General features: G+C 39.9%; 2 protein-coding genes across 3 annotated transcripts in view; one reads left to right on the top strand and one right to left on the bottom strand.

Annotated features, from left to right (window-relative positions):
* pde6a (phosphodiesterase 6A, cGMP-specific, rod, alpha) overlaps positions 1 to 13,131 on the bottom strand; it is a 44,213-nt gene extending 31,082 nt beyond the window's left edge. Inside the window, exons 1-6 of one of the 2 annotated variants that reach the window (XM_023287672.3) lie at positions 12,721 to 13,131; positions 11,011 to 11,093; positions 8,792 to 8,866; positions 7,653 to 7,983; positions 6,948 to 7,089; positions 3,832 to 3,984 (exon numbers count right to left, since the gene is read on the bottom strand). In XM_023287672.3, the coding sequence (XP_023143440.2) occupies positions 3,832 to 3,984; positions 6,948 to 7,089; positions 7,653 to 7,981 (624 nt within the window). In that variant the 5' untranslated portion in view covers positions 7,982 to 7,983; positions 8,792 to 8,866; positions 11,011 to 11,093; positions 12,721 to 13,131. Of the gene's footprint in view, positions 1 to 3,831; positions 3,985 to 6,947; positions 7,090 to 7,652; positions 7,987 to 8,791; positions 8,867 to 11,010; positions 11,094 to 12,720 lie in introns of both variants that reach the window. The other variant, XM_035956092.2, reaches the window with a different exon arrangement.
* A 2,503-nt stretch (positions 13,132 to 15,634) lies between these two features.
* Positions 15,635 to 25,437, top strand: slc26a2 (solute carrier family 26 member 2). The gene is made up of 5 exons (XM_023287835.3): positions 15,635 to 15,750; positions 18,504 to 19,126; positions 19,887 to 20,177; positions 20,695 to 21,143; positions 22,868 to 25,437. The coding sequence occupies exons 2-5, from the start codon at positions 18,518 to 18,520 to the stop codon at positions 23,688 to 23,690; spliced, it is 2,172 nt and encodes a 723-aa protein (XP_023143603.2). The 5' UTR covers positions 15,635 to 15,750; positions 18,504 to 18,517; the 3' UTR covers positions 23,691 to 25,437.
* The last annotated feature ends 848 nt before the right edge of the window (positions 25,438 to 26,285 follow it).

Below are 26,285 nucleotides of genomic sequence, written 5' to 3'. Positions count from 1 at the left end.
AAGTCAAATTTATACCGTTGTACCTCAAACGGATCGGTTTTGAGGAGTACAGTGATTTTCTTTTAAATATTTACAGATTGGAATTGTTCTTGCAGCAACATATACAGTTAAGACCATTAATATTCATTCCCATGCCACATGACTGATCGTTAATTTTAATCTGAGCAAAAGGTTTCTTCTGGCTGATAATGACGTAAACAAGTAAATAAGGAAAAGTAAAGCATTGTGTTATGAGATGTTAATGGTGAATTTTAACTATTTCTTTGTTTTTTGGGGAGAATTTTTTTTTTACGGAAAACGCCATATCCAAAAATATTCATGCTCTTTCTCAGTAATCAGTGACCTTCTGGAAGACTGGGCCTGTCCAACGTGTTTATATTGTTTTCTGTTCACCATCACCACTTTGGTTGCATGTTTCAGATTGTCTTGTCAGAAGGGCCAGTGCTGTCCAAGCTCTTCTGCTGACTGCTTGATATTTACCTCTTTTTCCATTATGCTGTAGCTCTGATAACATTGCCTGGTTCATCAACTAAAAACATCCCAGGAGTATTACATTCCCATCCCCATGCCGAACCACAGGGATGGTGTTCTTTGGGTTCAATAGTTCTCATTTCTTTATTCACTGTGTCCAAAAACTTCATTTTCATCTCATCCAACCACTGAACTGATGCGTTTTTTCTTTGTCTCTGTGAGCTTGGAGAAGTTAGGTCCTCCCTGGAGCGTTTGTTTCAGATGTTGCTATCAGAACTACCCACATTCATCAGGAAGGTCTTGGTGGTGATCCTTGGGTTCTTCCTAGCCTCTTGCACTGCCGTAATTACCAGCGACGGGATTACTTTTGGCCTCTTACCTCAACCTTTGAAGTTTTTCCACAGTGTGAAATGCCTTGTACTTTGATGATGCTTTACCCTGTGGCCACTGAAACTTGAAAACCCTTGGATGTGACTTTACAGTCTTATCCCGTATCTCAGGAGCTAGAATGCGCGACTCTCCCTCAGTAATGCGCCTTAATAGAAAGTTCACTGAGCTGTTTGGTTTGAACCATGAGTTGCAGTGGACTCCATAGAGAGCTATGAATTAGCTCTATGAGATTCAGAGTGATTTAGAAGGCTGTCAAACACAATGACAACTACCAGGATCATTTGAAATGGAATAGAAACTGCATTTTATCAAGAGTTTGTAGCAGTTTCATGAAATTTTATGAATAATTTTGGGCATGCACTTCAGTGAATAACAAAACAAAACATTGAAATGGGTCAGATTTATTCTGTAACACAATGTCTGCTCATCTTTTGTAACTTGTTTAGGTCATTTCCATCCAGAAAAAGATTACTGGTCGAATAAAACATCACTACAAACAAAAATTTGGCATGAGAATGAACACCAACAGGAAGATACAGCGCAGGTCAACAACTCTTGAGATGGTCGTTGGCAGTAGGTGAGAATAGCCAACGCCAGCAGAATTCAAAAGAAGCCCTGAAAGTACTATAGTGTAGTAACTGTACGTTGTAATTGTTTACAACTGACATAGACCACCTGTGAAAACACCTTTACATAATGTTTCCATTGTTTTGTCAGGAAGGAACTGGCAGTTATTTTCCGTTTATCCCTTCCTTGTGATCGTTTCATTACAGTGGCCAAGCTCTTGGCACCCGCTGGAAATCTCTCTCTCTCTCCTCGACTGTTCTCTAACAGGCCTTTCTTGGATGAAAAATGTTCCCCTTTCAGCTTTCAGTTACATTAAAGGATTAATCTTGTTAGTTGTGATTTGGGAGGCTTTAGATTTGTGTAGCAATATATCAGCTGAGTTTAAGTGACTTCTACAGCAGCTGCTACTGCGGGGCAGAGCAGCAGGAAGCCTCAGACACAGACACAACACTCACTGCTAAAGGTTTTATACTTTGAAAATGCTAAATCTAAGGGTTTAACCACATCAACTGTAGCTTCAGTTAGACATAAAAGATGCGCTCTGCATTGTTTAGGAAGTGGACCATGGAGGCCCCTAACAAGAAGATCAAGTGTAGTGTTGTCTGTTTATTACTTTAGAATTAAGCAACACATTTTAGTTTACTTGAGGAAGGATTGTTTGGTTTATAATAAACCTAACAATACAGCCTATTACCAACCTGACTGTCAAGTTGGAAATTGCTGAATTTGGTCAGTATGTGGCATTACAGGGACACGATTAGACGTAATGTGCTCCATCCAACTCGTGATGACCAGTGTTTATGTGTTTCCATCTCTGGTTTGACTGAGGTAAAAAACCATATAGAGGTGGTTGGATCATCATCTCTCTTCTACTCCATCCTGAGCTTTGCCAGCACCAACTGGGATGTAAGCATCCTGCAGCTCTTACTCCCTTTGATCGCCAGGATTGGTGATTTTTGCAGCTTGAGGCTTAGTTTCCAGTTTGGGTTGGGGGAAGCAACCAGGTCTGACATCCCAGTGCCTCGATGACTCATCTTTAGTTTGGTAAAGTTCATCCTATTTCATTGCTTTAACTCCTAAACACTCATTCTTCTGTACATGTAAATTTACATATTCAGAAGTTTTTCCCCCTCCTAGTTTGAAATGTCTTAGATGTAACTCTTCACAGTTCCTTTAGAATGTGCAGATCTATGAAGCTCCCGGGTCGATTCCCCAGAAATTCAGGTAATCAGCACTTTTCTGTGAATCAGTGGTTGTATTCCTGCTCACACTTGGATCCAAATGCAGGTTAAATTTATCAATAATTGAACAACTTTGTGGAAACAGCAACCAGTGCATTCTCTGTATGCTGCCATTACATTTGGATTAAGCCAGGGACTCTATACCAGGGGTGTCAAACACACACATCCCACGGGCCAAAACCGGCCCATCACAGGATCCAATCTGCTCCATTGGATGACTTTACAAAGTGTAAAAAATTACAGAGGACATTAACTGTAAATTTGCAAAACTGTAAGTTTTAAATAATTTCTAGATCTAGACAAGTTGTTTGATCACAAAGTAAAATACTGTATTGTTGAGTTCCAGATACCTGTGACTAAATGTTTTGTGTAATGTGGGCACACTGATCTGTAAGTTGTAATGTGTAAATGATCAACTGAGGCATAATATTGTTGAAACTGAACTTTAAAAAAAATATAATTTTAATTTTTTGTAGCAATTTTTATTTACATCTTTTACTCCACGGTTCAGTTATGATTTATTCTTATTTTATTTTCTTAACTTCTTTATCTTGTATGTTTAAAAGGGTGAAAGTCGTCTGGAATTTTATTGTACACGTGTATAATGACAATAAAGCTTTCTTATCTTATCTTATGTTAAAAACATAGCTCATTAAATGTGAACATTTTCAGAATTGTACTTTTTTGCACAAAAACAAAGGAAAAAATTTAAAGTTATCATTATTTATAGGTTATTATGCTGTGATTTTACTAGTGCGGTCCACTTGAGATCAAATTGGGCTGAATGTGGTCCATGAACTAGCATGACTTTGACACTCCTGCTCTACACAGTTAGAAGATATTACATGTTATTAGTTACATTGAAAGTAGGGTCTTGAGACTCAAGCACTCAAAATACCACTGATAGAAACCGAAAATATTTCTGATCAATAGCAAAGGCATGAGACCGACAACAGAAGCTACATGTACATCTGGTAGAGAGCAAGAGCCTGAATAAAGAAATGAGTAAATAAAGAGAAAATACCTGAATGCTTGGAAAGGACTTTTCTCCCTTAAACCTGTGTCATGTTTCTCTAAAACTGGTGCTCTATAAAGTTGAAAATGTCTTAATGACTTAATCACTGATGGTCTGTGCAGAGGGACACATGGTGTCACGTGTTACCTCCTCATCCTTGGCAGTGAAGCTCGGTCCATCCAACTTGTTGACAGCCATCATGACAGCCACCATGTCTTTACCGTTCATGATGGGGATGGCGAGAACGTTCTTGGTCTCGTACTCGGTCAGCTCATCAACAAAGTTACTAAAATGAGCGCTCTGGGAAGAAAAAGAAGAAGAAAAGAGAATAAACGTACAATTGAATGTAACTGGCAGGTCTTTACCTATGCCCTCTACAGAACTTCCAGACTCAGCTCTGACGATCACACTGCTCTCATCTATAAATGCTGCAAGCGAAGGCTCTCCATTATCCATGAACTGAACGCTCTTTCTGCTGCTCTCCACCCACCTCTCCTCCTGTACAGCAGGGGTCATCAATTGTGCTCCTTCAGGGGTGCAACACACTTAGAGCAGCTCATTAACCACCAAGAAGGAACAGAAATCTGCCCAGAGACCAGATCTGCATGTGACAAGGTCTCAGTTTTGGGTTGAATATTAGCTCCTAGGTTGGTAAGCGGGAGCTTGCAAAATGAACACGGCTTACTGTGTATGTTTACATAGATTGCACATTGGATAAAAGCAAAAGCTGCTAGATTATGACTTCTCCACACTTTTATTTGCTTCTTAAGGGAACTTAACTTTCACACACAGGAGAAAACTCTGTATCAACTTTCATCCTCCATCCTCAGAGATCTTAACACTGCTGCTGTCACATAAAAAGCAAAGAGAACTGAACAGCAGCCGTCTTCATCTACCGAGCTGCAGATGCATATCAAAGATGTGCAAAAAGAGAGCTTTTCTTGGCCTAATAACCTTGTGTATGACATGTTTCTATAAAACACAGACTTGGCATTATTCTGGTTGCCCTTTAGTTCTTAGTTTGTGCATCTGTTTAAATATCAGTAATGAAATTTTATTCGTTCTCAGCTTTCACCTCAAACTAAACTGCAGTGACATTAATTGCATAATTATGTGTAAAGTTGTTTATGGGTGCTCTGCATAGCTTGAGTTGTGGTGCTAGTGTGGGAAAGGAAAGAGAAAATCATTATGAGGGAGACCAGGCTGATCCTGGATCAGCACCGTACAACAGCTGCTCCAACTGCAGCCTGACACAGCTTACAAATAAACCTATTCCAAAGATCTGGGCAGTTTGACAGCATGTTATTGGGGGACCTTTGACCCCTTAAAGCCCAGAGAGGTCCTTATCTGATTTGTGATGCTCAGTTGAACTTTTGTCTCAGCTCAGAAACTTTATCCTGACGAAGCATAATCAGAGGGCAAGTTATATTTTGATATAAAAACAAACATAAACAGTTACTTTTAAACTGATGTAGTTCAGCTTTATTAACTCCTCTGGGTGGCTTTTGCTCGTATTCCAAAACAGAAACTCTGCAGTTTTTGCTTCAGTGCAAATTCTGGATGCACACTTTAATCATAATAATAATAATTTAAAAAAAAATTTCTTCCTTAGCTAATTTCACTTCTTGTGCTGGAGTGGATTTCAGGCTGTTTCTGCTCCAAGAAACAACACTGAAAACAATAAAGTGCAACAGAATAGATTAAAGGTGTGTTATAGTGCTGAGTCTGTAAAAACAGCTCGGGGCCTGTGTGACCTCTGGGAGTAATCTGGGATCGCTCTAATTCAGGACAGATTAACCCGCTTCATGTGCAGCTTCTCCACCTTTCTCACACACACTTCTCAAGTAACCACACCTCAAATAACTGTCCAACTCTGCAAATCATGCAATCATTAAATTCACTTTGATAGAGAAAAAAGATAGCGGGAGAACTGAGGCCAGCTGCTGGTCATGACACGATCCTCATCTTCTACCTACTGTACGAGAATCTTAACTCCTTAACCGGCCTGCACTAGATTGGATTGTGATGGAAATAGCACGCAGAGAGACAGTAATTCCCAGTCTCTGCAACACTATAAGGCCTTCCTCTGTGCATTAGCATCATAATGCAAGCCAATTATATGGAAACACTAGCTGTTCCTTCGCTGCCACTCGGGGAAACTAAGGCTTGGAGGCTTTGATCGTTCCAGTTGCCACATCTCCCATCATGCTTTCATGTATCTGCGCAAGGCTGCGGCATGACGGACGGAGGTTTCGAATGGCACAGTGTTTGCTCGACGGTGGCTCACGATGAAGGCACAACAGGCCGGTCCCTGGCAGCAGAACCGCCAGATAAAAAAAACAAATAGGAACAATCAGCCCGGGTCTGCTTTGTTCGTGCATCAGCAGCTGAGCTTTCTAATCTCCCATGAAAAGGATGTGATTGAACTGATACCGAGGAGTGCTTGTAATCCATCAGTTATATGGAGTGGGCTGCTGCCTTATTAAGTGTAAATGTCACAATAACAGTTAGCGCAGGTACAGGCAGGAGGGGGAATGTGGGTGGAAGCGAAGGTAGTGGACCTGCAGTAGCATGATGGTTACATGGGAATAAGCTTGCCAGCTATTTTCAAATGTCAAAGGTATTGGCTGTAATGGGATTGAGCTGGCTTTGGTGAGAGGGAATTAGTGATGGGGACACTGTGGAGTCACGCCGCCCTCTGGTGGTTAAACAGACACAGAGCAACAGTAGGAAGGCTTTCTATCCTAACAGCAGAAATTAAAGCAGCATTTGCTTTCTTTTCTTTTTAAAGATTCAACACATTTGTATTTCCTCTGCTTAACTTAATCATTACAAGATTACCACAGATATATTTTATCTGCATGTAAATAACACCAGATAAACAGACATGTACATCCTTAAAATGATAGTATTTTATCCAATTTTTTTAAAGTACTTTCTTTGTTGTTTTTCTAAAAATATAATAACAAGATTCCCAGAGATATATTTTTAAATGGGCTGGCCAGATAAAATAGATGCATGCATGTAAATTACACTAAATAAAATCATATATGTCGTTAAAATGATAATATTTGAGAGAAGATTTTATCCTTTTTTTTTTTTTTTTAAATGTACCGTGTTTGTTGTTTTTGTAGATGTGTTAGTTTGCGGCATTGTCTGTCTTTTGATGATAGTCAAAGGGCAGATCAGGGTGACACGTCTGCTACTGTGGCCTTAATCTACTTTTGAATCTCAAAACACACACAAACAGCAGCTCGGCATACCTGCGACACATCAGGAATGTTGACCATCTTCTTGCTGGTGGCCACGTGGCCCACGATGCCCATGTCCAGCGGGTACACGATTTCACTGTCAGGTGCCACCAGGCATTCATCAAATACTGAATCTTTGTTGACATTAAATAACCTGGAGGAAAAGATAACAAAACTGTAATTCAGTCTGCAAGTGAAACAGATTGTCTTGAGTGACAATTTGTACATTTATAATTCAAAAAAAGTGTTGCCTTTTGGATAAAACTCACTAAAGAGAGACAATGGTGCCCCTGAGCAAGCTGACTACACATAAAAGCATCACTGGAGCTGCAAACAGTGGACTCCTAAGGGTAGAGTGAGGGCATGGAAATGTGTGAACAGTGTTCGTTCATTGTCTGAAAATATAAGCAAAGTTCCCCTAAGTGTTGGCTAAGTGTCAGAAAGTTTTACTTGTCAAGTAATAAGTAGGTGGAGGAAATGCAAAAAGACATTTAAAAAGAAGATAGACTGTAAGGATGTGATGGCTTGCAGGTGAATGGATCAAGACATCAAAATAAACTCTTGCAAGTTCCCAATTCAGGCATATGTTTTCTACACAACAGAGAATAACAATGTTCTGTCAGTTTTTGTTTCCTCATAACAAACCCTGCTTCAGCTATTGCACTCCCTTTGTCAGAAAAGGCTACATTTGAAACTTTAAAAGAAAAAAAAATCCACCTGGTAGCCAGCTCAGCCACGCCGTTCCTCTGCCGATACATGAAGAGACTCATGCGATCGGCCCTCATCATGAAGCTGAGATGCCTCATGAGGTTGAAGACAGACTTCTCCATGTTCAGGTTGTCCTGGATGTCCCGCACCAGGTCGAACAGGATCTCGCTCTCGTCCACCATCGTCATGTCGTGGTACTTGCTGATGTCCAACGCCGCCTTACGGTTGTTGTCCAGCAGGTCTGAGATGACCTTAGGCCGAAAGTTTTGATCGTAGTACTGCTTGGCGAACTGCGGGTTGGCATCCAGGAACTGTTCTGCTGCTGCTGCGTCCACCATGGCTGCTGTGGACGAAGACGAGTTTAAAACTGATGCTCGGGGCTGACTGGTTGGCACTTTCAAACTAATATGGGAGAAAGACTCATGGGTGTATGCAAAACACATGAACTTACTTAGAAAGACATTTAGCCTGCATCGATCCACTCTCAAAGCCCTCCTTTTTACACTTAAAGCGAGATTAATTGTTCATGGTCACAACAAGCAAAACACTGATTCCTTTCCAATATTCTCTCATCTCAGTATCTGACTCCTTAACCACTAAAGATTGCGTTTTCTTCACTATTTAATTTTGTCTTTTGTAGTTCAGTGCTGTGCAAATAGAGCACTTTCTAAGACAGCCAAATGTGAAGGAAAACGGGGTTGGTGTGAGGTCTGAGACGGAATCATAAAGTTAATGAGCTGTAAAACCTAAACAAGCAGCTAAAAGATGCTAAAGAAGATCAATGGAGACGCGACTCTGTAGGTTCGTCAATACAAGTGGACCCTTTCCCACAGAAGGAAGCCATATTAGTACATAGCATGAAACTTGTGGGACACTATATATCATTGATAAGACAAAATGTATTTCCTGGCTCAAAGTTGTCTTTAATTATTTGTACTATAAATTGGGTGTCACCACTTCAGGAAAAGCCTAGGATAATTTTGCCCTTTCCTGTGGACATTCACCGCTTCTGGCACTGTTCTAGTCTCCGAACATCTATGATACTTCACACAGAAAATCACCAAAAGAAGGTATGAGAACAATTCTGTCCGCCCTTCATTAGTGTCCCACAGATCTAACAGATTTCAATAACAAGCAGATGGTTCTACCTGTTGAAGTCCTTGTATTGTCTCCAGCAAAGTGTGTAATCCCGCTGTCCTGCTAACCAACTCAACTGCAGATGTCTGAGAAAAGAAAAGGGATTACCAGGATGGTTTTAAATGGTCATGTGTGAACATAAGCCTGCATCCAATTACAACAGCGGGATTACGATACCTTGCAGTGTTTAATGACACTATCTGGGATTCTTTTCTTTGTCTCACCACAAGGCACCATTAACACCAACTTCTCCTGTGCTGAGCCACGGGAATGAATCAAGCATGTGGGATATTGAATTGGAAAATTTAGTTCACAAGCCATATGCTGCTGATACATTTTTTTGACATGGATTTAATTTTACTTTCACACTTCTACGAGGCATAAATACACACAATTAATCAAACCTAAGTGAGCGGCTCCAAACACAGTGCAGCAGTGTGAAAACTGGAAAAGGAGAAATGATCAAAATTCAATAAAAAGAGTTTAAATGCAAATTAGTGCTTTTATATTTCATGACCGAGCCATTTGTAAACATACAGGGTCAGCAAGCTTTCATGTGAGGCAGCTAATGAAGCTTTCATGTGATGTAGATGATATTTTCAACTGAAGAAGGCAGATCAAACTGGAATTGTTCTTACACGAGCTAGAGGATTATAAACAACATGCAAAAATAAGACTTCCCCATTTCATACTATGACACTTTGATAGAAAAGCTGGTTTGTCAGCTCCTTCTGTTGAGTTTTTTTTCCTGATATTATACTAAGAAAACAGAATTTGGACTCATTAAAGTGACACTTCAACAAAGAGTCTAATTTAGACCAACAAACTCAGTTCATAGTTCCATATAAATGTCAGTAATGTAAGATACAGTAATGAATGCTTTTAAGCATTATGAATGAAAAAAAAGTAGTTGATCATAGAAACTTCTCAGACCACCCTTGTAACACGATCCAGCTCCCCTGGTGCCCAGTGACACAAAGAAGTGGCTTATACTCAACATACCACTGCATGCATGGACCACACAGAGGACAAACTGATTATGGATTAGGATACAGGATTGGCTGCACACGTTTAGAAGTGTTTGATACTGTTGTTAACTGTCTGTTTTCATTTGAACATATTACTTTCATGAAGCAGTCGTCGTTGCAATGGCCTTACTTTTCTGTTTTAATGAATTAATAACACAATAGTAGTTCAAGATTTACCCTTAGATTCACGAGTGACTGGATCCTACATTCTTCCATGAGTGGGTCATAAATGACCTGTATAAGAATCAATGTGTTTTTATGCCATTTTTGTCATTTTGGTTAAGAATAATAACTTGTATTATTGTTTGTATTATATTTTTGTTCACACAAGAATGATTTCATGTTTGAAATATTTTAGTTTTTACTTTATAACAGATTTTGAACATTTTGATAGTTGAAAAAAGATGAATATTAAACAGAACAGCAATAGAAGAATGTCAACATCCATTTTGTTGCCATTTTTCTATTCTTTTCCTCTCGCTGTTGCTGCTCTCTGTCCCTCCAAGTTTGTGCACTGTATCACCTCTTGTCTGATATTCTCAGTGATAAAGAGGCTGGGATAGTACTGCAAAATATTACAATTTCTTTAAAAGTATAAAAGGCAAATTTAAATGTAATGAGCTTTTTGAGGAATAGCTGGAAAATGAAATAAAAAAGCTTTTGATTACAAAGATATTTCAAGAAAATGACCTCACTGGGTCATTTTTGACCCACTTATGCATCTAAGGGTAAACAAAACCAAGACACAAAGCTTGAAAGAACGTTAGAGGTGTGTATTATTGTCACTTCTTGGTTTTTTTTTTTTTTTTCAATTTCTATGGTGTGTTACTGTGTCATTTAAAAGATAGCTGCTGGCTGTTTGTGTAGATTCTCACTCATCCAGGTTATGGTAATCCTAGGAGCTTCTGTAAAAAGCAGCTGGACTTCTCTTTTAGGTTCCTGAAGACAATCCACCTCTTAACCAAGGGGCTTCTTAACTTCTAGCTGTCTGGTGTCAGCCCTACTGAAACTGATAGCTATGAGTTTAAAGAAAGCAAAGCAAAATTAAATGTTTTCATTTCTACTTTAGATCTTGTCTCGCTGGAGTTCAGCAACATTGTACCTGCTAGAAACTGTGCTCCCAACACTCCCCGAGGCGCTTACATATATTGTGGTTTGGTATTGTTGGTTATGACATAATACCAGCATGGTATTTCACTCACTTGCGTTTCCCATAGCTCAGATGTCTCCGCTCTGTGGTGATGAACCACAAACATGAGTCAGGATCACAACCTCTCCGTGGAATCTGAGATGGAGAATAACAAACACCAAGAACAGAAGTCATAACACTGGTGAACAAAAAGAGCTGTACAGCTGGTTTCAATGGTCTGGTGTCAGTCAGTGAGGGTCTATCAGAGTGGTGCAGTGCAAAAAGAGAATTCACTCTTTTTAATAAACATCACTGACATGGGTGCTGCTCTGTAGGTAATTTTGAAAAAAAAATCAGGTAATCATTTGCTCATTATGCTTCTGACTAACTGCTCACATGATAGATTGCAGTTCAGAAGCAGTTAATTTTGAGAGCACCTTAAATACCACCAACAATCTGCAGAGAAAGAGTAGTTTTCAAAGTCTATACAGTCTACACAGTACACTGCCACATACATTTTCAATGCAGATGTCAGCATTAGAGCGGCGCAATATTTAAATTACAGGAGATGCAATTTTATTTTTTTATTTTATTGTACAAATGATGCCCCAGTGTGTAAATCATACTGTCTACATGTAAGGGAGTTTGCCTGTTTGATTCAAACTGCAGCAAAATTCACATAATTTATATATTTTTTTCAATGGGAAAGAAATGTAAAAGATGATATACATAGTCATCCATCCATCCATCCATCCATCCATCCATCCATCCATCTCCAATCCCACCCCCTACCCAGTATTCTTCTTTTTTTTGGCATATTTTCAGGATAAAGGACACCAAGCTATCTGGCTTATCTGAGCTGCAAGATCTGAAAAGTAATAGTTTAGTAGTCAAAATAACTGTTATACACTAAATCAGTGGTTCTCAACTGGTCTGGGCCTGGGACCCACCATAAATCTGAAATGACAAGTCGTGACCCAAACAATATTTCTCCAAAAATCAACAATTTATTGATTGAGCGTTCGAAGACAAAACTTTTAAACCTGAGCTCAAGTACTTCACAACAATTCAAAATCAAGCAGCAATACTAATTCAAGTACTGAGGACGTTGAAACAAGTAGAACAATAGCCTCAAGTAGTTCTCAGGATATATAAAAGTGCATTTTTTTTCTACAAAAAAAGTGCAATTCAACAAAACCAGTAGCTTCTCATAATACTGCACAAGTCTGCAACATTGCTGTTGTAGCTGGAGAAACTATGTATAGAAATATGTGCAAAAGAGTCCAAAACATGAAAACTGATGAAGTGCATTCAACAAATTATTAAAGTGAAGAAATGCTTAATGTTCTGACCAATCTCAAAATGTAAACACAATAAAACATTTTTCAAAGGGCTTAACTATATTTGAAAGCCAATATTTGGGGAAAAAAATAGTGTGCAATATTGAAAGAAAAGTGTGTTTTTAAGCACTTACAAATAAACAAAAGTCACAAGTCACAATAAAAGTACTGCAGAACTACATGAAGTTCTAATGGCTTAGCTGAGGATGCTTTTTGGCCTTTACAAGAGTCTCAAAATCTGGCTGTATGCATGATAAAGCAACTCTGAGGTCATGCTCAATGTTCAGTTTATTTGGGTATTTTGTTTTCAGCTGAACAAGAGCTGAGAAGCCACATTCACAGAGGTATGTGGTGCTGAATGGTAGGAGGATTTTTACAGCTCGACTAGCAATGGAGGGATACTCTCTCATCACATCGTTGCACCAGAACTGGGAAAGGCTTACCTCTGTGAATTTCTTTCTGAGAGTGCGGTCACATGATAGCTCCACCAGCTGACATTCATCGCTGCTAGGCAACGTGATGCTTTCCATGTTTATTCCAAACGGGTCGCGCACCCAGTCGTCCTCGGGTTGTTTATCGGGAAAGTAGTTGCTAAACCGCTCGAAAAGTTTATTCAGATGCGTGCTTATTGTTTTCGTCATTGTCTTTTTCCCCGCCGCGTCCAGCTGTTGTTGCTCGTTTAGCCATGCTGCTGTTGCTATGAAAACATGCAGTTTCTTCTACAGTAATACGAGTGTCCTCACCGGTCGCTGCTGACACGACGACCCCCTGCGGGTGCGGAGGGGAACTACAATGACTCGCCACTAAATTGGATTATCTTTATTTTTCTCTCTTTTTAGAAAAAGGCTCGCGACCCACCAAAAACGGCCCCGCGACCCATTTTTGGGTCGCGACCCACCAGTTGAGAAACACTGCACTAAATGATCCACCAGCAATTCAGTTGGTTTCAGTTTAGTTTCAACATGTGTTTTGGACTCTCTCATTAAGATATTGTAATTTCCATTTTAATTAAATAGCAGTGACCTTGGTCTCCAATTAAAGTTTACATTTCAACCAAATTGAGCCCAGTTTTAATCTGCCTCTTGACTTTTGACCTGATAAAATAACCAAATGTGAGTATCCTGGGTTATTTATCACATAGAGTATGATACTTTTTAGAAAGTTTATTAATCAGCTCAAGATCTTATGAATGTAACAGATATTTAGAAGAAACAGATCTATATCAAACTTGTGTTTTTATTGTCCTGGCAACCATAATGTACAGCATTAGTTACACCCAGCAGTGATGTTGCTAGATCTGGGTTTCCGAAGCGATAGCATAACTGTGTTAGGATTAGCCCCACACCTAAATATTTTATTTTATTTATTTATTTTTTGGTAGTCACATTTATGCGTCATTATCACATATAGTTAGTTAGATTGTGGATGCTGGATTTGGCAATGTTGTCACACTCTTCTTGAAGACCATGGTGAAGTTGGTAGACATTTTTGGGCACAGGATCATCCATCCTGTAGCTACGTCTTTGACAGCAAACAGTGGAGTTGTGACATTCAGGTGCCTGGCTATGACTGACATACCAGCATCCAGCAGCCAACGATCTGATTTTGTCTTTCTCTTGTCATCTGTGGAACTCTATCATTTGAATAAAGCTGCATTCTACGGTGGTCAGATGACACAGCAATGGGGTGACTGATTTCAAAAAGTGAAACAGCTTCTAGAACTGAAGTCTGCACATTGACAGGATGGGGGAACAGACAGCAATCTCATACTAAACTACTCCTCGCGGATTTCAGGAGATACAGTCTCCTTAAACATCAGAAGAGAGGAAGTGGAGAGTGTCTCCAGTTATTAGTTTTTAGGGACCCACATCACAGAGGACTTCACCTGAACACTCAACCCCAGTGCTCTGGTCAAAAAGGCTTAACTCCACTTTTAAAGGACACTTAAAAAGCTGCTGAAAAGGCAGTGGAAAAGGTTGCTGAAAGGCATTTTTTTATTATCCTTCAGTTGAGAGCTGACTGGCATATTGCATTACAGCATGCTATGAAAACAGTACACAAGAAAAAAAGACCACATTTCAGAAAATAATCAAACCATGCCCAAGTGGAAGACATCTTCGGGTCACCAACAGCATTCTGAGGGATGAAACTCACCCCCGCCATCACTTCTTCTCTCTGTTGCCATCTGGAAGCCTCCACAGAGCCCTGAGAGCCGACACTTGAGGTTTAAAAAACTATTTCTACCCAAGAGTCATCACAGAACTCTAATAAGCACTGCCTGACCAACTGCTAGCATCACAGCATAATCATAACACTTCACATCACAGGACTTACTGTTTCTGCTAACATGCAATAACTTGTGGGACATTACATGCAGAATTTGCATTTAAAATGCTAAATAAATGGTGCTTACTGTAATGCCACTTGCTTTTTGATGTTGTTTTAGATGTATATGTGTGTGTGTGTATGGAATTTTGCATGTATCATATTTAGGCACTGCATGGCAAATTTTGTTGTACAGATATGTAGAATGACAATAAAGCTATTCTGTTTGATTCCTTTCTATTTAGTCATTGGTCAAAGCAGTCTCTTTACTGGTCACACTATCTGATCAAGACACATCTGACTAGGCTGTGGATTAACTTAATGATCAAGAACTTAATGATCAAGAAATTACAACCAAGATTGATAGCTAGACTCTTCTCCTCTGTGGTTCTCCGGTGGTGGAGCAAGTTACCAAACTCTGTTCAATCTGCAGAGTCCCTGTCAGTATTTAAGAAAAGACTCCTCACTGAACACCAATGCACTGCAATCTGCAAAAACAAACAAAAATCTTATTTCCTCCCGCACTGCACGTAGGCACCAAAGTCCTATTATCACACTTGAACTTGTTTTGTGGCACTTATTCAGGTTGTTCTCTCCTGACTAGATCCTTGCTGGTGTTGTATCTACTCGCAGATGTACAACGCTTTGGTTAAAAGCGTCTGCTAAGTGAAATTGTAGAATTGTAGAAAGAAATTGTTCGGCGTCGAACAGCTGAAAAACTGTGTGTACATTCTGTACATGTCTTTATATATAGAGAGAGATTTTTTTTTATCTCTATATCCTCTGTGTGCTCTGCTCTTATTTCTTATTTCTGTATAGTCTGTATGTTTAATATGCTGCCGGTTTCTTGAATTTCTCTCTCAATCAATGAAGTGCCTACCTATCACACTAACACAACACTAAAGCAGTGGTTGTTGTTATATTGCTGCTGCTCAGTTTTCCTGGATATTTTTAAGACAAACCTGCTCATCTTCATTCATAGGCACCATCTTTGTCTCAGCAGCCCGGATGACGTAACACGTTCCACACCAACGTCATCACGCACGCAGCTCGAGCCCCGTGTTAAATGAATTTGAGGCGGAATGAGACTCAGCTGTCGGAGTACAACCTCAGAAAAGCTCCATAACGGCGACGGGAACCGAGCTCAGGTCAGTTATCGGATAACTTTAACGACAGCGCCGTTTCCCGCAGACTAACGGAAAGTCACGTCGTTTTACTTTAGCCGCGAAAGTTTCCACAGGTGTCCACGTTGACAACTTGTTTACAATGGGACCCATTCATAGCACCGCTAGCGCACCGGGGCAGCCAGCGGAGTTAGCTAAGAAGTGATGTTAGCTTTTTAAAAAATAGCGAATGTTGTAAAGTCTTTAGGGATATTTTATGTAGTAACGTCGGAGTGTTAAAGCTACTTCACTTCTCGGTACTATCGGCGTTTAAACAGGATGTAAGCTTAACTAATAATCTGATTAACATCGCTACACACGAGTTCTTAACTTTACTGTAAAAAAGGAAGCGCTTTAAACATTAGTTTCAGTTCAGTTTCTACACGTGTTTGAGACTGTCATTAAGATATCATGATTTCCATTTTATTTAAATAGCAATAAGCTTGGTCTCCGATGCAAAGTTTGCATTTTAACCAATCTGAGCTCATTTTTAAACTGCCTCTTGAATTGTGACCTGTTACAATATTCAAATGTCAGCATCCTCAGTTGTTTAATTCATAAAGTAGTGTATATATATATATATATATATATATATATATATATATATATATATATGACACACAAAATGGCAGGAAAGAAAGACAAAATAGCAACAAAGAATAAAGTAAGCAAAACGTGACACAAAATAGGGCAAGAAATTTCCCTAGACACAAAATCATATAATGATCACATATACATATATATCATGTATATAGTGAACGTTTGTTCTCTCTCTTCACTTTTGACCTGCTTAAATAGCCAAATGTGAGCATACTGGGTTGTTTATTCCATAAAGTAGGATCAATTTTAGGACTTTTGTCAATAGGCTCAAGATCTTATTAATATATAAGATATTTATAAGAAACATATACATATCAAACTTGTGTTTTTACTCTCAATATTTCAAGTTTCATGCATACTTTACGTAAAGTACAAAGCTGTATAACTAGTTACACCTTGCAGTGATGTTGTTAGGTCTGGGTGTCCGATACTATAGCCTGAATGTGTTACGATTAGCCCCAGATTTCAATTAAAAATAATAATAATTTAGGAAGAGCCTTAAACACCACAAATAAGCCTGTAGACAAGTAGAAGCTGACTATTAACACACACATAGAGGCAGTAACTGTCACATGTATTTTCAGTAGGGATCCCGTATGTTCTTTTGATAAATTTGCAGGATAAAGCATCAAGCATACTTTTCTCCTGCCATGAGACTACTCTAAGATTTTTTTTTTTTTTTTTTTAAAGTAAGAACATCGGGCTGCTTATACCATGAAGTAGGATAAATTGAACAGATGTTACAGTACAGCAGGGATCCTAAAACAGCTTTTCTTGGGAAGTATAAAATACTGTTGCTAAGATTAAACTTAATAGAGTTGCTTAATAATTGCCATGTTATTAATCATAAATATTTCACTTGCAGCATGTGATTGATGTAGTCATTTAATGCATTAGGTTGCCTGCAGCATACAGTATGATACATTCACGGCATCAGGGACCCGACCCTGTTTGCATAATGTCCTGTATTAATCAAGACTGTGGAGTAAGAACAACATATCAGCAGATTTCTATTGTCATTTTCTTCATTCTTGCTTACTTTGTACTTCAGATATCAGCGCTGGTGATTAACAGGGTATTTTTTTCTGTACAAGGGTCAGTAAAAGCGTTAACAGAACTGTATGAATAGGGAGAAGTACCTTATCTCTATTGTGATGCAACATCAGAGGGAGGAAATATTAGGCCTCAACGAAAATGTCAGAATTGTGCAGTCACATCCACACCCACTGCACCCACTGACCTATTAATAATGATTATCAGCGATCTCCCACCTCATTCACACGCTGCTTTCTCAAATGTTCGGTGTGGATTCACTCCAATAACATTCAAATACTAATCTCAAGCTTTAGAACAACCTAATTTGCTTGTTTTTTTCATTGAAATTTAAACTTTTCAAGTCCACCGAATAATCTTAAATGGTGCAAATATCAGCATACACAGTTGTAGGTCACCGAAAACTGAAAAATCATTTAAATTTAATTGAAAACAAGCCCTTTTTCAGAAATTAGGATAATCCCAAGTTAATGTAACCAATTTCTACAGATGCCCCAAAGTTAGCTGAGTGCTACTCTATCTATACAAAGGCAGTGTTGGAACAAACTGCACCTTTGAGGCATTATTAGGACAATACCGTACTGCAGGAAGTAGTGCCGTGTGTCCCTGTCAGAATGGTGAGAAAAAGGCAACTAATAAAGACAGACTGCTTGGTCAGGGGTTCATACTACAGCAGGATAACACAAAACAATAGATAACAAGGACTACACGGGGGGCTTTAGAGGATAGGAGACCAGCACAGACTGTACACCTCATGAACAGAAAGGTGAAAGCAGCACAACTTCAGCAACTGTGGTGAGACAAATTACAACTATTGGAGAAAAAAAGCCTGTAACTTTTCTTCAAGGATTCAAAACAGAGCTTGTTTTGCTGTTGTAGGAGTCAAAATTTTGGTTTTGATTCCTATAATATAAACAAAACTTTATTTATTTGTCCTATTGTTTACTTTCAGAGCACACTGAGATATTTCACAGTGTAATTTTCAGTAACAACCCAAAAAAGGGAGGCGTTTTACAGCTTTTTGACTGATAGTGCACTCTTGTTTGAGATGATTGTGTTGTGACTACTTAACTTTTCCTCCACAGATAAGGGCTCAGTCATGGCTCATGGGAATGGCTGCCTCACAGTAGCAGCAGAAGATGGAGCAGAACAGCAGCAGCCTCTCATTCTGGAAAGAGTTGAAAGGGAAACTGCAAAAAAATGGCAAACCGTCGTGTCGCAGCGGCTGAAGAAACACTGCTCGTGCACTTCAAAGAAGGCGAAATCCAAAATACTAGGCTTTATCCCAATTCTGAAATGGCTGCCACGTTACCAGCTCAGGGACTGGCTGCTGGGTGATGTTATGTCAGGAGTGATCGTCGGGATCCTACTGGTCCCCCAGTCCATAGCTTACTCCTTATTGGCCAGTCAGGACCCCATTTACGGTCTCTACACTTCTTTCTTCGCATCCATCATATATGCCCTGTTAGGCACTTCCAGACACATCTCGGTGGGGATTTTTGGAGTGCTCTGCCTGCTGGTGGGCCAGGTTGTTGACAGAGAGTTAGCTCTGGCAGGATACCTGACAGAAAGCAGCAGCATTAGCAGTAACAGCAGCGACATCCTGCTGGCTGGTCCGGGGAATGGGAGCGTTGGCGTAGGATGCGACAGGAGCTGCTATGCAATCACAGTGGGAGCTACAGTTACCTTTACTGCTGGGGTTTATCAGGTAAGTGTGCAGGAGAACTCTTATGCATCTCAACATATTAGTTTGAACAAATGCTCCTATCATCCTCCATGACTTAAGGCAATTTACAGAAGTTATTTTGGGTGTTAAAACCACCTGATTCAGTTCAGGTAGATTACAAACTTTGGTGACTTTGATGACGGATGAGTCTTCTGCCATCTACCAATTGCAGTCGGGCCTATTCTCACTGGGCTTGTTTCATGTGATTTACAAATTACCCCCACATGTTTGTGTTTTAATGAGGCCCTGCTGAAAGGTAACAGCATAATGTTCTTTACCACATGCTGCCACATGTGTCATTCATCTAATCTTTCTTCTAAATTTGCTCTTCTGATGGAGTTGTTCTTTCTGTGAATTAGTCTCCATGCTGCGAAGCAACATGAGCCTCTTGAGTTTGCCACCGAAATGCATCCAAACTTTCATTTATAATTGTCAAGGCAGCCTTAGTAATTCTTGAGTGGGAAAGAGGCAGAAGAAGTGCAAAGAAAAAACAAAAAAAACCTTCACATGATAATAGTATCACAGGGCCTCTGTGTTTGGTGAAATAGGGTTGGTAGTTTGCGGTTTCTTTCTTGGTTCATGTATTACAGACATTGCAGATTCACATGGGATTAAGATCACAGACAACCTTACAATTATTACAAATAAATACAAGTCTGAAGGTCATACTAATGCTGCGTGAACAGGGCTGTTGGATATTTTGGAACCTGGTAATTTACTCCCATTCATCTCTTTCTCTCAGGTGCTAATGGGACTTTTGCAGATAGGCTTTGTGTCCGTCTACCTCTCTGACTCCCTTCTCAGTGGCTTCGCTACAGGAGCTTCCCTGACTATCCTCACTTCCCAGTTTAAATACCTTCTGGGCCTGAAGATCCCCAGGCCCCAGGGCTGGTTTACTCTGTTTAAGACCTGGTACAGTCTGCTCACCAACTTGGGAAACACCAACATTTGCGACCTGGTCACCAGTTTGGTGTGTTTGGCGATACTCGTACCTACAAAGGAGCTCAACGATCGCTTCAAATCCAAGCTAAAGGTAAAAAATACACATCAAAATAGGTTACTTTTGGTGTTTAATGCTTTTAAACTGCAAACATTTCACAGATGTTGACTGTTTTCCAAAAGCAATAACTATCAGTACAACAAAGCTTTGTCCACAAGTTAATAAATGTAAATAAATAACATGGTGAAAGTCTGTTTTTGGTCACTGTAATGTCAGTCGGTCAATCACTTGGTCCCTCTCAGCCCACCTCTTTGGTCCAAAGTGAATTAATTGTTTGGATTGTGCTGCCTCAGGCAATTCTTTAGCAGTAATGCCTTTAGATTTATCTAACAAGCCTTTCCTGACAATCCACAGGCTAAACATGACTTTATTTATGCCACTAGTGGTAAGATTATTAGAATAACAAAATGCCTCTGTGTTTCCAAACTATTCAAACCTATCTTATCAATTGTACATTATGTAATATTAAATATTACGCAGTGGACTTACCACTCATCGATCCACTTGTGTGAGTATAGATTTTTAGTCTTGTTTACTCCCTCTTCTCCAGGCTCCAATCCCCTTTGAGCTCTTTGTGGTGATAATTGCAACACTTGCTTCTCACTTTGGCCACTTCAACACTGATTATGGGTCAGACGTGGCAGGTGACATCCCCACAGGGTTCCTCCCTCCCCAGCTGCCCCTGTGGTCTCTCATCCCCAACGTGGCTGTCGACGCTTTCTCCATCGCCATCGTGGGATTTGCCATCACTGTCTCGCTGTCAGAAATGTTTGCCAAGAAGCACGGCTACACGGTTGACGCCAACCAGGAGATGTACGCCATCGGCTTCTGCAACATCCTGCCGTCGTTCTTCCACTGCTTCACTACCAGCGCCGCTCTGACCAAGACCCTCGTCAAGGAGTCGACAGGGTGCCAGACTCAGATATCGGGGCTGATCAGCGCTCTCATCCTGCTGCTAGTGCTTCTGGTTATCGCACCTCTTTTCTATTCCCTTCAGAAGTAAGCATACAAGAATCAAAGATTAATTAAGTTAATTAATTGTGATGATTATTCCTCTTGCGGATTTGCTTGAATTACAACCTGCATGCTCCAAAGAGAAAATGAGTCACTTGATCATGATGTTTTCACGACTAACACTTTTTAGTTGTTATTGCTAATATTAAAACAATCACAGGACTGAAACTGAAGTGACAAAGAAGAGAAATCAGTTGTTCAGTACACATATGTAAGCTGTATGTATAGCGGGTGCACATTTAGTAAGCCTATAGCAACCTTGAATGTCTTGTGTTCATACACGAGCGACAAAGTTGGCAGCAAAGCCCAATTAGTCAATGCTTAAGGTTTGGGGTCAAGTGCTCGTTGACACTGTTAATGATGCTGTAAAAGTAGATTAAATACTGCTGGGACCTGGCTCACAGCAAAAAATATGCTTAACCTCCCTTTCTCAGACAGAACAGATCAGAAGATTGAAGGGAAACAGTGAAGTGAAAGTGGTGAAACAAAAACATATGCTTGGTTGATGCTTCACTGTGGAGCGCTGAACAGTTAACTTTGCTATGCAGCATGTCAGGCATCAGTTTGTAGCTTTTTATCACCAGTTTCCATTGAAAATGACTTGTGGCTAGTTGCTTTTTCACCATTAATCTGTACACATCATTAGAACCTAAAAAAGTAGCCATTTATTGAACATTTTTCCGATTTCTGCAGCAGCTGGTTAGAGCAGTTGTGCCTGCTTGACTCACACCACTCATTTCTAAAATCCATGATGAGGTGAGTTATTGTAGAGCACATATCAAACAGGCACACTTGAAAGCCATGGCCTTCTTTAGCTCTGAGCGTCCCCCAAGGTTTTTGAAGACACTTCACCTTTATTCCAAGAGGCTTATTTAGCTTTAAACAGAGTTGTAAACTGAAGAAGAACCAAAAAGAGAACTTCACTTGTTTTTCACTAAAGCCGTTAGGATTACAATGAATGACCCAAATGACTGAGAGTCTACACAGATATGTTTCTATAAAAGCCTTTTAAAATCCAAAATGTATTTCTGAATAGTGCTCAATACAAAAGAGGCTCTAGATCAACACCGAATATGCACAAAAGATCAAAATTTACCTCCCAGCACATTGCCAATTCTTTAATATTGCCACATCCATGCTGACGGCTTAGAACTTTATCCAAGCATGGCAATCAAATATTATTTGACGTAAAATCCAAACCACTTCAGGCTTTTGAATAGGTTTCACACATTGAAATGTTACCGTTTGTTTAAGGAACCGATAGTTGCTCTCGTTTACAGGCGGTTTTGCTTGTAGTTTGTCGCTGATGTTTACCATGAAAGAGGCTTCAAGGGTAGACTTGGACAAATACAGATAACCTCTGGCTATAGTTCAAGGTTCATGTTGACTCTGTGCTTTCTCGCTCTGCAGAAGCTGAGTATAGGAAGATGAAAACACATTTTTCTAGTGAGTGATTATGGAATGAGGAATGATAAGGAACATAAATAAATAAAAAATGAGTTAATTGCCAAAAAGAGAGCTGGCTTTTCAGCCATTAACGCTGCAAAGCTAAAGACACTGAAGCTTCAAATGTATGTTAGTTATACATTTTCACAATGTAAATTTAAATATGTATTTTAAGTAAATTTGATAGCTCACACAGTAATGACGAGTTGCTTTAGTCTGCGAATACAACAAACTGACCTGTTTTCTTTCCTACTTTGGTGCAGATGTGTTTTAGCCGTTATCATCGTGGTAAACCTCCGCGGCGCTCTACGAAAGTTCACCGACATTCCCCGCATGTGGCGCGCCAACCGCATCGACACCTCCATCTGGCTGGTTACCATGGCAACCTCAGCGCTGGTCAACACGGAGCTCGGCCTCCTCGTCGGAGTCTTGGTGTCGGCCTTCTGTGTTCTGGGCCGGACCCAGCAGGCCCGGGTCCTGGAGCTGGGCCGGGCTACGACCAGGGAGCACTACGAGGGCCTGTCGTGTTACCGCGGCCTCCAGACACATCCCGGAGTGGCCGTGTTCAGATACGAGGCTCCCATCTATTACGCCAACCAGAGCTTGTTCAAAAAATCACTCTACAAGTGTGTAGGGCTCGACCCTGTGAAGGAGAAAAGCCGGCGTATAAAGTTTAAGAAGAACAAGCGGCAGGAAGAGGCCGCAAGAGTCCTGAATGTCAAGTCAGATGAGAAAGAGGACGCATGTAAAGATAATGGAGCTGCTGTGACCTTGATGCTTGACCAGAACTCTTCTCATAGCTTACGCAATGTAGTGATCGACTGCAGCGCCGTCTTGTTTCTAGACACTGCTGGAATGAATGTTCTGAAAGAGGTCCACAAAGACTATGCAGAGCTGGGGGTCAAGGTTGTCCTGGCCCAGTGCAATACTTCAGTGCTGGACACTCTGGAAAGAGGCGGATACTGTCCTGACAAAAACGGAGCTAAAACAGGAGAAAACAAAATGATTTTCTTCACTATTGCAGACGCCGTCCACTACATCCAAAGCCTTCGCACTGCTAACGGAGATTATGACACCAAATGCTAAAAAGATGTTGTCCAAATATCTTTCTTTACCTGTACGCAGCATGTATCTTACATATAACAAAAGGAAATTCTATTGTTACCTATGTGCCTTGTAATGCTAGAAGTCCTTTCTTCTTTTAATTATTTATACCAGACTTTATTTAATGTTGTTTCCAAATCTTATTTATACATAGAAATGGAACTTAAGTGTAATTTTTTAAGGTACAAATGAAACTTCACTGGGGTTATATTTCTCTTTGTAGGTTTATCACTATAAAGCACATCACTAGCGTTATGTCCCACGCTCTAGCTTTCACCTAACTTCATTTTTAATAGAGTAGTTTGCATGGTGGCTATAAACGTTTACTTCACAGCAAAGATAATAGTTAACTAAAATAGAACTGTGCCACACAGCTCTTGTCCATGAATCACAACCCTATAGAACTTTGTGTATTCTTGGACTGCTGTGCCTTGAGTCAGATAATTTTCTATCTGTTGTAGATTTAGATCAGCGCAAAACAGTAAAAAGAAAAAAGTTTGTCATTGAGAAATGCAGCTGTGAGGGGAAGTTTCACTTGGTGTCTAATAATCATTTCAAAGCTCTTTTTTTTAAGTTTTTCTACGACATAAATCGTAAATTAACTTCCTGCCTGCTTTTCTTAAAGTACTTATTTTGTAAGAAATGACCAGACTCTGCCTGAACATGAATGTAGCTTTTTGTCTTCCTTCCAGTAATCAAGGGACAAACATTGGGTGAAACATGGTCAAGTTTGTAAAGCCATAAAGCAATAAATGAAAACTGGAAGGGCAACTTGGTAAGACGACAAACACCAGTTCAGGTACCATTTTGCAGTTAATGTGTATTCAGACTGCTGTGCCTTTAGCAGAGCCTGTACAGAACAAATGTATAAATGTATGTATCCAGTAAATGTGTATACTAGTAATGTTTTTGTATCAGGTACTTTGACATATGAATGACAACTTAGACAATCTTCCATCTGCTTGTGGTTCTCAATCATCCTGTTACCATAACAGTTAAGGTTTGTCAGTTTAACTCAGATTTTAGGGCAGGGGAGTTTTCCTGTAAAGAAAACCAAGCCAGAACCGAATGTGTCGCTGTGATGTATTACTTCATAATATTTGTTCTCAGTCCAAGTGTGCTGAGGGTCATGACTTCACTGACCATACAGCTTCTGCCTCCTTTACTGTAGCTGGGTAAATGCAAGAGCTGGGTGACAGATGAGGCCAAAGTTAAAGAAAAACCATTGTGCAGTAAAAGCCATGTGAGATTTATGTCAAAACTGCCTGCTGGAGTTTCGGTTGTTGAGTTTATTGTTGAGTTGCACCTCTCAGGTTGGGTTCACGGCAGTATGTACGAGGAGAAAGGTGTGATTGTATAAATAGACAAACACAATCAGGTCATCTGAGGCAACGTTAAAACCTTTCATGAGGCCTTGTTTTCCAAATCTGTGCTATTAAAATATGACACTGTGACTGTGGCCTGAAATCAACGACTGTTGAAATCAGACCTCGAGTTTTCTCGCACTAAATCATGACGACAAAGAAGGGAGTGTGATCCCTGCTGGGGATAAACTTAGATAGATGGTGGTGTGTTTGTAGCTGTAGTTGTTGCTGTATCCAAATTAGCTGCATTAAACTACCTAGTAACATTATTTGTTTAGCACTTGTAGTTACAAAGGTTCTTAAAGTACAGCAGTGACATGTTTTACCATATGCACTGTAGGGCATTAAAACTATACCCAAAAACACTTTGACATTGAATGACTGTTGTTTCTATGAGCAATAGACACGTCCCGTTAGGGCTGAAAAGTAGTTTCAAAATCAAGTCGGCCACCATCCAGGACGTTACCAAAATGTCTTCTGGATGGTCTTTGAAATTCATGCAAAGGAGAGCTTGTTTACCTTCATTTTTGTCCATTTGTAACCTAAACACTAAAATTAAAACAAATACGTAAAATCTGGCAAGCAGGAACAAAATACAAATAAGAAAAGCCCTCGGAGAGCACAGTACTCCGCCAAGGCTGCTCAGTCGTATCATTTCCAGCGGCTGAAATCTTGAAAAAATTCGTGGCAGAAACCACGGCAACACAGAATGTGGACATTTAATATAGATGTATCCACAAACAAGATGATCTTGCACTGAGCACGGGCATGTGTACGTTATGTACGGATACCAAATCACGTGAACTAAATATGTAGCAGGCGGCGGGAATTGATGGGACTCAGAAACACCCCCACAATTTAATACATTTTTCCTTGTATCATTTCCGACGAATAAGTCCCGATAAGTCCGCAGTGGTCCGTCAATTTATAGTAGGATCACAATCGTGATCATTAGTAGGATCACAATCGTGATCATCAGCAGGCATCTGACGTAGTGTTCACGTGTTGTCATAGTTACAGTGATGCCGTGCTGCTATCTCGCAATCATACAAAAATCTTTAACAAATCCATGGATCCAGACTATAAGCCGCATCACTTCCAAAATCTAATCACTTGGTCCTTGTGTCATTTCTGACCTTCCCTGAAAATTCCATCCAAATCTGTTAGTCCGTTTTTGAGCAATGTTGCTAACAGACAGAAAACAGACAGACAG

This window comes from Amphiprion ocellaris, chromosome 13 (assembly GCF_022539595.1).
Source record: "Amphiprion ocellaris isolate individual 3 ecotype Okinawa chromosome 13, ASM2253959v1, whole genome shotgun sequence".
Classification (NCBI taxonomy): Eukaryota; Metazoa; Chordata; class Actinopteri; family Pomacentridae; genus Amphiprion; species Amphiprion ocellaris.
Note: the sequence above shows the minus strand (reverse complement) of the source record. Positions and strands in the feature narration are given on the sequence as shown.